The following is a 15,596-nucleotide window of genomic DNA, read 5'->3' as shown; positions in this document are numbered from 1 at the left end:
TTTCAGAAATTGATCACACTATGCTCTTTAACAAGCTGGAATTCACTAGAAATGATACTGCTTTGCCATGTTTTTTCTTTTTTTTTTTTTTTTTTTTTTTTTTTTTTGTAGATCAGAAACCAAGTATACTGATTTGGAAAAAGAAAGTCAAATTGTAGTTCAATAATAGATATGGAACTTTTTTCTTATGATAAGGATCTATATCTACCTATCTATATTTATTAACAGTTCAAATACCAAACTGGTAAGAATTGTTTATTCTGTAACATTTTATTTCTTTAAACTTCGATTGGTCAATCCTTACGCTACAATAACAAGGCATAATATTTCTAAAACAAACATTTGCTGAACAGTAAATTATTACAAACTAAGGATCAGATCTGGCAAATGCATAAGCATGCAAACAGTTTGCAGCAGCTTGCAGAATCAGGCCACAGAGAATTAATACAACCTCAACTGCACTCTTATCTTCTTAAGTGAAAGCAAACTAGATTTGGCAGTCAAAGTTAACCATTCTTTACTATGAGTCAGTATGGCAAATTATTAAAAAAAACCACACAAGACATAAAGATGAGGAAGTCTGTTCCAGATGTTTTTTGACCGCTGCAATCAGACATCTTAAAAAAAACTCATTTTGTCTTCTGTGTCAACAGTTAGCATCATGCAAACACTTAGAGTCACATACCCATAACTGCTATCGTGATATGTTGGAGAAAACACATCCATCTCTATAAGGTTGTCATGACCATTTGCAAGGACTGCTTGATTTCCTAATTCTCTACATACAAAGATACAAAAAGATGAAATTAGAGCAGCAATTTCAAATTAAAGAATGGGATGATCCCCAAAACAGAATTCACTCATTCTATTGAGTAACTTTCATTTCCCATGGATGTCTGAACCTGCCACTGCATTTTTAATGCTGTATTTATCTGCCTTCTGTACTGTCTTTTGAGCTACATGCTGGACTGTAACTTGAAGACATGGTGTTACAAGGCTACCATTAGGTGGACACTACCCTTTGGTGATCTCTTCTTTCTGTGCAAGACCTTGAATAAAATTCCTGGCTGCTGCTGCTGGCAAGATAGTCTTGAGAACAGAACTTGAGTGCACAGTGGGAGATGTTTACTTGATGAGGCTGGACCAGAGATAAAGCAGTGAAAGAGAACTGAGACTAGAAAAGCCAGTCTCTTGCTGGCTATCTGGCACAGGCAGTCAGACATAAAATGTGCAGAGGGCAGGCTACCAAGAGTGAGTGGAGATTTCATGTTCTGCAAATGATGCTGTACAGCAGCAGGGGAAGGAAAGGGAGCACCACAGACTCCGGCTCTCTCAGGGAAAGGCAAGAAAACAAAAGGGGAGAAATATAACCAGGCACTATTACTTCTTTTACAGCTGTACATTACTTACTCTACCTAAACAAGGAAAAGAATTGGTTTGGGAACTCTTCCTAAATTTGCATCCATGCTTGCTTCAACAATTGCATCTCCCTGAAGTGGTAAATGACTACCTCAAGGAATACTGTGCAAATACTGTGCAAAATCTGGACTACTGGTACTTGCCTAAGACACAGGGGACAAAACAGACAGTGTGCTCAAATTCCAAGTCTTCAGGGCGTCAGCAAGGGATTCATATGCTGGAAGGATGCCAGAGAGACCAAGCAAAAATCTAAAGAAACAGACTATTCTCACCAAGGGAAGCTTATAAGCATATGGGCCCAGTGTGCTAGGATTCAAATACAGATGCTTATAAGCACCTGACTGCATAAGAAATCTATGCCACAAGAAAACATAACTTTTATTCATTCAGCTTTAGACTTTGAAAACAGTACTAGTTGTTTGCCCTGATGAACACGTCTAGCTTGTGCGTATGTATGTCCTCAGAATTACTGCACACAGATCTTTAAAAATGTACTATTTCTCTCAACAGCATATGTGAAATGGAGAACTATTTCCTCCATCCACAGACCAGCAATGTGGCATAGCCAAAACAATGCTTGGGGTCTTTGGAAGAGCAGGCCTTGAACTCCACCCTCATTTGTGCCTTTATTTTGTACCATCCCTTTTCAATAAAAGTTACATGTTTAATCAAGTCCATGTGTGAAAACTAGGAGGACTTACAGAATGAAACAATTTTGAATTTGATTAAACTGGACACTGCTTTAGTAGGTGGAATGCAAAAAAATAGCTGCTTTGAGCAGACTTTAACCTCCAGCAACAGTGTGCTTTTGCAGACAATCAATCAGCCTTTACACAAATTGATTTAAGACTACCCTGGAAACTATCAACACCCTTTCCACACCTTAATCAATACTGAAGGCGCTAGCGTCACTGGCAATCCACCCCAATAAAGACATATGGTTGTTCAGTGTTCATCACACTTTAGGAGTTCCTAAAATCTTCACGCCCTAAAATGAAGTTTGGATCAAGCTTGCAGAACTGTTTTGAAGTAACACATTCTAGGAGTTGTTTTGCCAGTATCACTTCTGAGATACTGTAGTAATTTAACTGAATGTTTCAAAATGCTGAACTGCTTTCCAGTCATCAAGTATTTCTTCAGCCATTTCCCTCTTTCTTCTTGGTAAAATTAGTAGATCAGTAACTGAATACAGTGATGTATGAAATTCCTATGAATTCTATTTTTAAGTGTAAGTTAGGGGTAAGAGAAGACTATGCAGTATCAGTATAAACTATGAAAAAACATCTTAATTTTTTGGTTTGTTTCTATGAAAAATTCACACTCCTTCATATAAAACACAGCTTCCTTTCAGAAAATTAGGTATGTTATATAGCAAATGAAATAATAGAAGAGCAAAGCTCTTCTTGGATACACATAAAATTCAGCATAGGCTCTGACTAAAGTTACGTAATAATTTCAGAGATTTATTCCTGGACTAGAATATGTAAATTTTCCCTTGCTGACAAATTTATCTTAGACATTCTGTGCCTAACATTAATAAATTATTGCCTAAGAGATGATACCAGCTTGCTTTTATAAACAAATTTATGAATTCTAACATACTCTTCCTCTGCTCAATTCTAGCATATGTAATTGATTGTGCATTAGAAAAATTCTGCACATTCAAATATTTAACAGAGAAAGAATTTAAAGAAGTGATTTACTAAGTATTCTTAAATATCGGTAGTTTAGATCCTACTAGAATGATAAGACATTAATGTAAGTAATGATCCTGATGGTCAAGAATAAATTACTGAAGCTAGTAGGTGAATAAAAACCTAAAGACCAAAGATAAGTAACATTTAATTACTTAGTTGTCATTTATAAGATTTGGATACCTAGCATGTATTCATGTATTTGCATGATTTTGGCTGTCCAACATGTAATTCAAAGAACAAAATGTAAAGTTATTCAATATATTCATGCTTTTTATTCATCTAAGTTATTGTTATTCCATGGCGCTAGCTTCTCCAGGTGAACCTAACTCACAGCAAGTTGGGGAAGTGACAGATAGTAAAGACCATTAAATGCCAGTGAAAAGGTCCCACACTCTGCCAGAAATCAGAGGAATTGTGCAGGAAATAATTTCTTGCTTCCTATTTTTTTTTCCTCCTTTTTTCCTTCCTTTCTTCCTTTTTCTCACCTTTTTTTAAAGGTAGATCTGATTTAGCCCCAAAAGAGTGATGACAAGTTTTGCCACTTCTGAATAACCCCATTGTCTTGGAAATATGGCATCAAAGATACAAGATGCACTCATGCAATCCAAGTTTTGGTTTTAGAACTTCACAAAATTTTAAGGAAAGACTTAAAAAAACATAAACTGGAATTTACTTGGATATTACTGGATATTGGATTTTATTAATCTATCACCTTACAGTCCATCCAATTACAGAGTAACAGCAATGTTTTACACAAAAGTATTAACTCTACGCAGAACCAAATCACAGAATATTCTATTAAATATACAACTCAATCTATTATAGAATATATATCTCGAAAGTCACCTCCATTACTACTGCAAAATAATAGGGACTAAAGCCTCCCTCAGGTTCTGCAAATACTTCCCTCTCACCTATGTACAAAACCAGCCTATTCGCTAGCCAGCTATACACGACAATAAGCTGTATTTCATTTTTATGACACCCATCACCAATATGAGCCTACAGAGATAGAAAGATAGCTGTGCATATATGCTGACGTTCACATTCTGTAGCTCTCAGTCAGTCATCTAAGTCCGATAAAAAATAAAAAAGCTTAGTAGGGCATAAGCTAAAATATTGCCAAAGATGAAATAAACTTTCTTGTAGGCTGAGAAATGGATGAAGGAAGAAACCTATCGAAAAGTTGTTAATATAGTTGAAACTGAGCCTAAGAATCACACTCAATAGGGAACCTTAACGAAAAAGGGAAAAATCAATGACAAGTAAGATGGGTTCTTCACCTCAAGAGTTCCAACCAAGTGAGACTATTAGAAAAACTACTGTAGAGCTCTGTCAGTTTTAATGTGAAATTTTCACATTTCAGCTCCTGTACAAAACCTGTTCCAAACCTGAACACTCAAATACCCTTAGCTTCTCATCAGGAGCATTTAAAAGATGAGAAGTTTATAATTGGCAAAAAAATTTATAATCCAGGTTGGAAGTCACATTCTCATTCAAGTACTATGTTTTTTCTTTATAGACATAAAGAAAACATATATGGCAGTGGAAGCAAACACCAAAGATCTTATCCATCTACAGAAGATTCACCAGCTGTCCCGTAAATCTTCACCATCTTAGTACACTTTCCCACTACAAATTTACCTATTCTATTAAAAAAACCTTTTCTCTAATGCACTAAATTGTCTGAATATGATGATGATATCTCTTCATTGGAATCCTACTCTACAGTGTTCAAGCCTCATAAACAATACAGGAATATTTAAGAAAACTAAAAAAAGTGAATAGGCATTCCCCAAACCTGACACAAGAGTTACTTGAAACATGTGTAGGGACAAAACTACCTAATAAAGATTCTTAAGGTCATGTATGTTTTAACGTAGTCAAAATCAACTGAATTATCTTTACTTCACTACAAAATGTTTGCTAAAGGGATTCAAAGACTGAACTGATTTCATAAATATTTTCAAGAATTACTGTCAGCTTCAATATAGTTTAGTCTGATGACTAAATTGGAATATTATGGCTAATGCTAATAAAAAAAATTAGTGCTGATTGACTGTTACATGAGTATTAATTAATCACTGTAGGTAAATTCAGCTCTGTGCCAGTAAGTCCTATAATTTTTTTTTATAGATCATTTTGCATCATACATCATTCTGCATCTATAGAAGTTTGTGTCACCCTTTATATTAGCTGCTCCTTTCCTAGAGCCAGCTATCAATTCTAACAGACAAAAAAGAATGAGGACAAATTTATCATTATAGCAGAACTAAGTGAGTTCTTCTGTCTCACCAAACCCTAGACAAATTTAGAAAACATCCAGCCTCACACGGGTATTTCTTTAAAGCTACTAAGTGCTAGAGTTAAAGTATTACTGGAAGTTCTTTCACATTTGATCTGTATGGCAGTATGTATTTGACACATAACATATTTGGCAAGCAAGGCAAGAAATTACTTCAAACAGTCAAAAGTCACAGATTATGAACAGGAATGAAAATGCTCATCTGCAAAAAATAATACACTCTCTGAGTCCAATTACTGTGCAATAAACATTGTAAGGGAAAAGACTGGCATTGTGGATTTTGGAGAGAGGACAGAATTTTATAGTACTGAAAAGTTTTCAGCTTTGTTTGCTGAATAAGGGGAAGGATCTGCTGCTAGCTATCTGTCATCAAGTTAAATGTTTTCTTTAGTAGTGCCACAGTCTGTAGTAGTACCTAAGAAATTACCTGCTTTCCAGTGGCGCATTACTGCCAAGGACCCAGCTGTCCTGCAGCTGGACTGACTCAGGTGTGGTTTGCAGCTCGGCGGGCAAAGCAGCCGGCGGGGCCGGACTCTGATTCCTCCTATTTGTCAGTGAGTTTCTGTTAAGTGAGGTGATGGATGGGTGATGCTGTGCTGAATGTTGCTTGTGAGAAGGTGGCAAAGGCTGCAGGGTCGACTGGCCTTGGTTATTTGGAGGTTGTTCTAAGAAGAAAGAAAATTAAAGTTCGTTATACACCGTCTCAGCAGTTGCTACAACCAAAGCAGAATGTGAAATTCAATATAATCCTATCGTCTAATATATTTGCGTAGTATTCTATTAGCAGACATTCAGTGACATTCTCTAAGAGAGAGTTTACCCTTGATACACAAAGTTCTAATTAATATACAACAGATGGTAAAATTGCTTTTGGTTTTAATTTGTTTCAGTTTTTTTTTTTTTTTTTTTTTTTAATCTGGTTTTATTAACACCTACAGAAAACAGCATCTGACAGATCCCCTAATGTGCCTTTAGATTTCAGCTTTTTTTAACAAACCAACCCTGAAATTAAATGGGTAATTTCAGTAGAACACAAAGGTTTTCGAAAAGCATATAATCCCTGTAATTATTTAATGGTGTTTTTTAAGCTTTATTTAACTGCAATAAATTATTACAAGCTAGTTGCTAAACAGCAGTAGACTACTCTAGTTTAGTGCATTTCAAATAAGGCAGATCTGCACTATGATCTGCTAATAGATGCTAAGTATTCTTTAGCAGAAGGTCACTCTGTGAAGCAGATGTTGCTTCATGGATATTTAACAGACTGAATCACATCTGATTACAACGTCAGAAGACTCATATACTTAATGACCGTCACATCCATTAGAACACACACAGAACAGATTTTCCAATTTCACACTATGCAATATAAATACATTTTGGAGTACGTCACAGGTGATCAGAGATTCAGGCCATCAAAACAGTAGAGGAAATATTTTTTGACTTAACCAAAGCACATAACACCCATAAAGCTTAAAAAGAAAACCTCAGAACAACAAAGCACGCAATCAAGTACCCCCAAGAATGTTAGGTTTTATCAATCTGTTCTGTAAAAATCAGCAGGTAATAAGTCATAAAGAGAAGACAAACTTTGGCATACAACACAATGAACACAAAATAAAAAAATCCTCGACACTTCATTTGTAATGATTTAGAGATGACTGACGACACTTAAAAATGTAACACCTAACAAGATGGAATCCAAATTGCAATCTATTCTTTCCTAAAGTACTGCAGTAAAACATACTTAATAATGTAAATGAAACTTTTCAGCAGAGCAGAAGATACAGGGCGTGCACTTTACTTGTACTATAAATTATTTTGTGTAGTTTTTAATTTAGTTGTTTGATCTTCATAAACAATTCCCTGTTTGCAACTGGCTATAACTGCAAATTGTTACCAACCCAATAATACAGCCGTACAGAGAATGCAGGACAAGTATTTCTGTTATAACAGATGTTACAGGTGACTATTATAAAAATAAGTTTATAGTGAGTGACTTCTCATGTCTTGAACACAAGAAAATTTAGGCATGCTAATGAATAGCCATACTAAACTTAAAGAAAAAATTTAGCTTTTGGAATCACTTCCAAGAAGCCCATTCCCCTTTCCAGCTTTCTTGTGTGGTCCATATGACTTCTGTTATGAACAACAGCAATGCTGTATCCGGCACAGAAATAATTTACTCAGCCAATAAAGTTTTCAGCACCAAAACCCTAACACATTCACAAAAAATTATCTTCTGGGAAGGACACCACTGATCGGCTTTGTCTTTACCAACACAGACGCAACGGGTGCTGCTGCATGTGGCTGAATCCCACATTTCAACAAGTCAGCTACAGGGTAACAGAACAGACTAACACTAGCAGAGATTTTATGCTCATGTCTACTTAAAATTTGATTTAGATTACAAGCTATTTATGAGCTGGTGCAGGATTAACTGTGGCCCTGTATTATATACAAATACATAGGTGCATGTGTTTATATAAATGTATATACATGCACGTCTGTGTAAATATGCATGCACATGTATAAATATATACACGTATGAATAAATGATTAATTACAAGACAAGAAAAAAAAATACAAGTGAAAATAAATCCTTTTCATTTGTTTGTTTTTAATCAGAGAAATAAATCAATCAGAATTATTTCAGGGACCTGACTTCTCTGTCTTATTCCCCCCTTTGACTTTCCTACCTGCCAAGACTTGTTGCAGTGTTTCCCAGGATCAGTGCAACACCGTCCTCCTCTGCACTTCCTACCATGTGAATCATTACTCTGGCATCCCTCTTCTTTAATGTCTCATCTCATTTAAAATCTCAGCTGAAAACCATTCTCTTATCTCTCTCTCTCTCTCATTACAGTTTAGTACCAAAGATCTAGCACCGTTCTCTGCTCAAGACAAAGCAAAACTAACGTTCTTCTCCACAGAGGAGGGTGTTGAGCAAGGGGACAAAGGCAGGCGTGCAGACATGTCTCAGGTAGATGACAGACCTTCAGCCAAACTACCAGGGAGTAAGAGGGAGAGTAAACGATATTTATGCATCCCAAAGTAAATGCTTAACTCTAGAAAATACATGGATTACATGCTGGAGGATTGAGATTGCTCCTCAGCCCACAGGGCCACTGTTTTTCCCCCAGATACTTCCTATGAACCTACAAAGCCCTCCTGCTATATAACATATAACCATCGCTGACACTGAAATTACAGAGTAGCATATAAAATACCTTCAGAGTTGGAGGGATGGGCTTGTAATAATAAGGCACAGGCTAAAAGTGAAGTAGAAGAGCATAGCAAGTGCAGGCTTGTGAAGACCACGTGTCCTGGTAGGCCACCATCTCTATCCATAGCATGCTGCTAAGTGACATTTCCTAGAGTCTGAGGGCAAGATCAACTGGCAGGGAATCTGCAGCCTACAACAATCGGAAGCGCCTGCGAAATCTGCAATGATTTATCCTTCTTCTAATTGTATAAGAGCTATAGATAGAATTGAACCTAACAAGGTTAGATTTTTCTGTAAGTCAATAGAGCTAAAATCTATATTCCTCTGAATTTCCTCAGTCCTGTGCTGTCAGTCGAAATGAGAGATCACTCAGGACTGCTCTTTCAATCTTTTCTTCCACTTGCCAGATTTCCTGAATCTACCGATCTTTTGATTGCCACACAATTTCTAAACAGAAACGTCAATCTTATGCCACTGATTTGTGATGAAGAGACAACCATCACACCAGTCATGTTTTGAATGCTGTTCTTAAGCCTGAGCCAGATTCAGTTGTTTTTTTTTTTTTACATTCCTCTTTTAAGAAGTTATTAGCTAAAGAACTGCTTTCAGTAGTATTGCGGCTTTCACACAAAGCTATTAAAGTCTTGTGCAGTAACTAAGCCTATTGGCATCACTGTGACGTTAATGAAAGTGTCTCTGTTGTACCTGCGGAGAAACTGAGGCATCAATGTGGAGTGGTTCTTACAGATCTCCTGCAAAATCAGTGCCACAGCCAGAAAAACGCTGGATTTATGCTTTTCCTAATTAAATTAAAGAACTGATAAAGACAGTGGGAGTTTCATGAGACAGAATATTTGCTTGAAGCTCTGCAACATCAGAGACTGGCAAAAATACTTCTGCACATGCTACAATGGCCAGTACAGAGATCCTCCTTCTTCTCTATCTGTCAGTTTGTTGGAAACTGTTCTTCCCTTGGTTACTGAAGAAGAATGGTACTGGGACTTGGCCAGGACCCTCAATGCAAACCCCTTATTAGAAATTGCTTTCTTAGAAAGTATCAGGAAAAAACAGTGTTCAAATCTGATAAAACACAATTGTGCTAAAATACTAACAAGTTATTGCAGGAACTTACAACTGCTTTGCTTTAAATTGGATTTTTAATGCTTTCCCCATTGACTTAATCTCAATGGGAATGGCAGGTTTACTCCAAAACTAAGCAGGTACAGGTGGGCTTATGTCTAAAAATGCGAAGTTTTAATTATAGCTTTCACGTTCTGTCTAGACTTTAATGACTGCAGAGCAACCCCATTCATCTTACAGAGATTTCTGCAGCAATAAGCAAATGTAAATTGGCCCAGCAACCAGCATGTGCATTCAAGTTGTTCAGGTACAACAAAAAAACCCCACACATTTTTGAAGTATTTGCTGCATAAGGCAACATCAGATAATTATGCATGTCAATGTATGTACAGAACTCAGAAAAATCACAAGAAATCATGTAGAAAGCTTTCTTACTACAGTTACATGAATTTTTCAAAACATATTAAAATTATTTACCCTAGGGAGCAACACTGAAGTGAAGCAGCCATTTCAGTTGTAGACGTAAATTGTATGCACTATGTAGCCTTTTTCAACACCTTTTTCTCTTTTCTTTTCCAAAAGAAGTAATTTACATTTAATTAATTTTTTATTTAATTCATACTGAGTTTGAACAGCATATGAAAGAATACAGAAAAACGCATCCATGGAAGTAAAAAGTGGGAGAGACGCATTGACAATAACTACTGCTGTTTGGGTTAATTCAAGAGTAAAGCAGACTAAGTCTCCATGAAAAAAAAGGTAATTTGTTGCACATTTAATGTGCTAGCCTTTCTGTAACAGACAGATCGCTGAGACCTGTCAGCCAGCTACTGATCTAGGAAAAAAGGTGATTTCCATTTGATAAGGATTAGGCTTTTTAATAGTGTATAATTAACATTAACTTTGAGTTTCCGTGACAAACACAAAAGTGAAGACTTCCATTATGATATAAACATTTCACACGTGAACATAATGTAATACTGAGTTCCTATGTCTGTGAGAGTGTTAACTCTTTCTAGTCAGGTTTCTCCGTTCTTTCCTCTCTCTTTAGAAGACTCCCTTCCATGGTAGAAGTAATATCCACCAGAAGTAAATAGCTGGACTAGACTGAATGCCTTAGAAATCTGGTAGGAAAAAAAGATAACCTTTTATTTCCAGATACTGGTCACAGGTCTACTAGAGCTGCAGGTTGCTAGTGATCAACAGTAATTTCTGTAAGAACTGGTCTGATTTCCTCAAAAAACCCCAACCTTTTGGTGGACTCAGAATTTTACCTAATTGGCACATGGAAGTATCTCCCAGAGTACTGTAAACAGAAGTGGGATTTACCTTGGAAATACCTGCTAATAGAAGTGTGTGGGTGTTACAGTTTAATTATTCCTTGTGCTCCCCAAGGAAGGAAGCTTCTGCTTACGGAGGGGTATGACAGGAGGGCTGCCTGCACTGCTTTGGCTGGGGTGTCACTGCTTCTGCAGGTAATAAAAACACCCGCTCTAGAAGTCTTTGGTCTGGGAGCACCTTTCATGAGAAGCTGTTTAATGAAACAAAAATAAAGTTACAGGTTTAGAGAAAAAAATGAGTTTTTAAGAGTTCACTTGTAATTAGACAGATCTATCTTTTAAATGAACCACTGCTTTTGTGTACTTCTGCTGCCAGGGTCCACAAGACTCAAAGTTCCTTTTCTGGTCATTTACTATAAGCTAGAGCAGCAATCCGAGGTAACTTGCCATATGTGTTCATTTTGTGGTTCATCACAAGTATTTGTTTATTCCTATTGATGTTAGAATTGGCTTTACCCTGCCAACTGCTCTAAGAAGCCAAACCATGCACCCAAGCCAAGGAATTGGGTGACATAGTGCCAACCACCACAGGACAGCCCTTTTGCTTTGATGTGTTGTCAGCCTGCACTATCCTTTTCTGCTTACTTCACAACTAATGGACATACAGATGAAAACAGCCTTAACTCACCACTGTTGCTCACTTCTTGAAGCACTCCCTTCTGTACTACCTACGTGCTGACAAAAATGTGGAGAAGTGACAAGGACACTTTGATCAAGATATGCATCTGTATCCTGTGTGTGAGTGTGTATGCTATTACAATATAAGATGGGAAAAAGTCATACAAGGAGCTTGATCAAAGTAGGCCAATGTTTGTCTCCTCATCAGTACGTTGCCTGTAGGGTCTGACAACCTGTCAAGCTACCTGGGAGTGAGAAACTACCAGTGCAATGAAATGCAGGATATGCTCCAAAAGACTGTATTGCCTTCCTTATGCATCCTAAGTCTGGAAGAAAGAAAACTTGATTTTGGTTATTCACATTACACATTTCTCTTTGAACATTATTTTACTTTTTAAAGAGAAATAAAAACAACTTCTGTCAATGGGAAGAAAGACTTCTTTGAGTGTGGAGAAACTCAAATGGTCTCACATAGCACATATGGTATCTAAGATCTACTAGATGACAAGAGGAGTACAGCAAGCTCCCTGGAGGGCAGTAGGATAGTCCCTAACATATAACATTGGTATTTTTGACCACAAAGTACGTGCTGATCATTTACTCTATCACGTAAGGAAGCTGTTCTTTGCCACGTAAATATACATTGGGAAACGGAAACAAATCATGAACAAAAAGCACAAAAAATGCATTATTTAGGAAGTGAAGAAACCTGTTTTTGCCAATATCACTCAGTTAAGTTAAATATTCTAGTGTGCTATCTACAGTAGTGTAACTTCAGGTTACAGGTAGACCTCTAGCTTTGTCTTTCCACTTTGCATTCATTTAGTGAAGTATTTCCCCTCAGCAACTTCATACCATAATATCTGTGCATGCTCAGCTCTCTTTCAGAATTCAGTTCTCCATAATGTTTTAGAAATCTTTCTGTAGAAAACAGAAACCTTCAGTGCCTAACAACCTTCTCTACAGCTACACCAAGTATCTTTTCACAAAAAAAACTTTGTAAAGTTTGTGAACTGAACTTTAAACCGACTTCAAAGGCAGATTTTTTTTTTTTGTCTCTGGTATTTTTAGAATAAACAAGCTAAAAAGCTATATACCATATACGATATGTGACCCTGTGAAAATAGATAAAATAATTTTCTGTTTTATGGCATTTACTTTGAAAATCTGATTAAGATAGATGTCTCTAGTCCGTAATTCTTCAATGTCATGTTGTCATAGTTCCCATCAGCAAGATGCTTTAAAGGCTTTCGATTAATACTGCATGCCAGAACTGAAATTACATCCTTTGTCGTTTAGTTCTTAATGGTGCAAGTGATATCTATCAAGTAGTGTTTTATGAAGCATGTGTGATTTTTATTACAGGCTGTTTTCACAAATCTTTTTCAGGTTTCATAAAGACTGTTCATGGTTCACAACAAACATGCCCTGCATCTAAAATCATGCCTATTCTCAAATGCAAAATAAAACTTGATTTTTTTTTCTGTGAGGTTTACCATTAAAACAAAAACTCTTACTTAATTTAAATCTGTATAAAATCATCTTAACTGGCAATGAAAAAAAATATTACCGTCAGCACCTCAACTCTGCATGAGAACTATAGGGTAAAAAACAAACAAACATGATCATGTATTATTTTCTTTAATGGGTTAAGTTCATCATCTCATATAATTGCCTTAGTTTTTAAAATGGAGCTGACATAAATCAGAAGATGCAACATTCTCCGTGATGCAAGTATAACAGAGCTTTTCCTTTGCAGCATTAATCTTTGTAAAAGAAGATGCATATAGCTAAAATTTCTTTAATTTACTGGAAACCAGATAGTTGAGAAAGTTGAGACAGAATCCTTGGGTTGGTTATTTTTGGTCAGCCTGCTGTTTAAAGGAAAATGTGCAAAGTCAAGAACGCTTGTATCTTAAAGGACGAATGAATAGAATGTGTTTTTCCAATATTTTTGTCAAAAGACATAAAGAACTTTCTCTTAATACCTAACAGAGTACAGCAAATGCACAGCAAATGCACTGCGGGAAGAAATACTGCCCATTGAGAAGAAAGAGGGCATTTCTTCCACAGATGGTGGTGAAAGGAAAAATCGGAGGATTTACTTCTGAAAGGTTTATTAAATGTTGTTTCCACTCTCTGTTGTGCACTGTGGGAACTGAACCAGCTCACTTTTAAAACACTTTTTCCATTAGCCCGAATCGATTCTCAAAGCATTCCAACATACCCACATCCAGCCCGCACGCGCCCCATTAACCCCTCCGATACATACGTAACACGCAGTCAATATTGGGGCAGGCCAGATCTGTTTAATTTATGTACTGTAAAATGATATATGCCTTCTTGTCCGCAGCACCACCTAAGACACTTGCTAACAAAAGGTAATTACAAAGCTTATGGGAGGAAAAGAGCTCAGGTTGGTGAAGCAAAGTCACCTGCATCAAGGAGAACTGATCACGATGCCGTCATCCACAAGGCAGACATTTTAAGTAACAAAACCAGAAACCTTGCAGGTTTTTAACTGAGTTGAGGATGTTTTAATCACCTTATTAAAGCTTGAAACAGAGATAAATATTCCAGCTTCAGTGAAAAAAGCTACAGTGAAACTAGTTCAGCAAACAACCTTCCTAATAGCGGCCTCTTTATCCCCAGAGGGATTTAAGAAGAAAGATGAAAAAAGAAAAGTATAGAAACACAGTTAAAATAAATTGAAATTTAACCTGCTGGGGTAATATACTTATGATCTTGCTTTACAAGAAAAGAAATAAAAAACTAACATAAACTGCGTGATGGTAACCATGCAAAGAGAATGAACTAGAAGCAAAAGTGTATTTACACTCCTGCTGTCATACCACGCAAGTACCCTCTACCCTCATGCCACGATAACCCATACAGTGGTTAGCAGAGACACTAAAATACACTATTTCTATACTCTATACAGACCTGAGGTCTGTAAAACCAAACATAACCCTCAAATGGTACAACGTCATCAACTTTTTTCCAACAATTTATGTGGGGAACAAAATGGGAATATGTGGTGAAAAATGACAGAGGTCATTCACTTGAGACCCAAAAATGAACTTTAGTTTATGTTACGCTGAGATTAAACACACAGGAATGCAATCTTTCGTGGTATGCTATTGGCTTGGCTTCCCTGCGGTGGGATGCAGATCCCACTGAGAAGTCCTGTATTTTGCAGGACTCCAGGCCAAGGTTTTCCCTATGGGACAGTAGTCTTCCAGAGCAATCATCCCACTTGTTTCTATTCAGGATAGATTCTTAAATTGGATCCTCTTTCTTCTATTTTTAGAACCAGAAGTGAAAAAGTTATGCAATTATTGCTAGCTTCAGATAATCTTTGCTGATAACTCTAGAAAATCAGTGGAGAAATAATATACTTTGAGCTCACAAATCAAAGGCTAGCTTTTCAACCACAGAATTCAAGTTTACATTGAAAGAAAGAATTCACATTTCCATTGAAAGAAACAAAACCAAAATAAACCAGTGAAGCCTACATTCCAGAGCTCCGTTGGAAGACTTTGTGAAGGAAAGAAGAAATCATTTTCCAAACTGCCTTTGGGGGACTGGAATTCATCTGAAAAATCTTTGAGACCATAACCCCAAAACTGCTCATAAAACACAGGTAAAACAATGCGGGGTATCACATTTCCTGCTGTGCTCATCCAGTACCTTCTGTTTATGCCAAGTAGAAGTATCTGCTTAATTTTGACTCCAACATTTGTGACCTATAAATAAATGCAATCAAAATTATCATGCTCCTACCGCAAGTTGAATATGTTCTATAGTCCAGATTCAGGCAAAATGACAGGGTGATAATATATGTACTCATTTTATACCACAAGTTTAACTGGAGCACGGTATGGATTGCAAAGTTTGATGTATGACTTCTT

At 36.7% G+C, this 15,596-nt stretch overlaps 1 protein-coding gene across 15 annotated transcripts in view; it reads right to left on the bottom strand.

Annotated features, from left to right (window-relative positions):
• Positions 1–15,596, bottom strand: part of TENM3 (teneurin transmembrane protein 3) — a 1,337,386-nt gene that overhangs the window by 130,848 nt on the left and 1,190,942 nt on the right. For 8 of the 15 annotated variants that reach the window (XM_084518183.1, XM_084518194.1, XM_084518190.1 and 5 more), the window contains 2 exons: positions 5,849–6,086; positions 686–778 (listed from right to left, as the gene is read on the bottom strand). The exons of 2 other annotated variants lie outside the window; for them this stretch is intronic. In XM_084518183.1, coding sequence (XP_084374309.1) covers positions 686–778; positions 5,849–6,086 — 331 coding nt within the window. The remainder of the gene's footprint in view (positions 1–685; positions 779–5,848; positions 6,087–15,596) is intronic. 5 more of the 15 variants (XM_084518195.1, XM_084518196.1, XM_084518197.1 and 2 more) reach the window with 1 other exon arrangement.

This window comes from Aythya ferina, assembly GCF_964211825.1.
Source record: "Aythya ferina genome assembly, chromosome: 4".
Lineage (NCBI taxonomy): Eukaryota > Metazoa > Chordata > Aves > Anseriformes > Anatidae > Aythya > Aythya ferina.
Note: the sequence above shows the minus strand (reverse complement) of the source record. Positions and strands in the feature narration are given on the sequence as shown.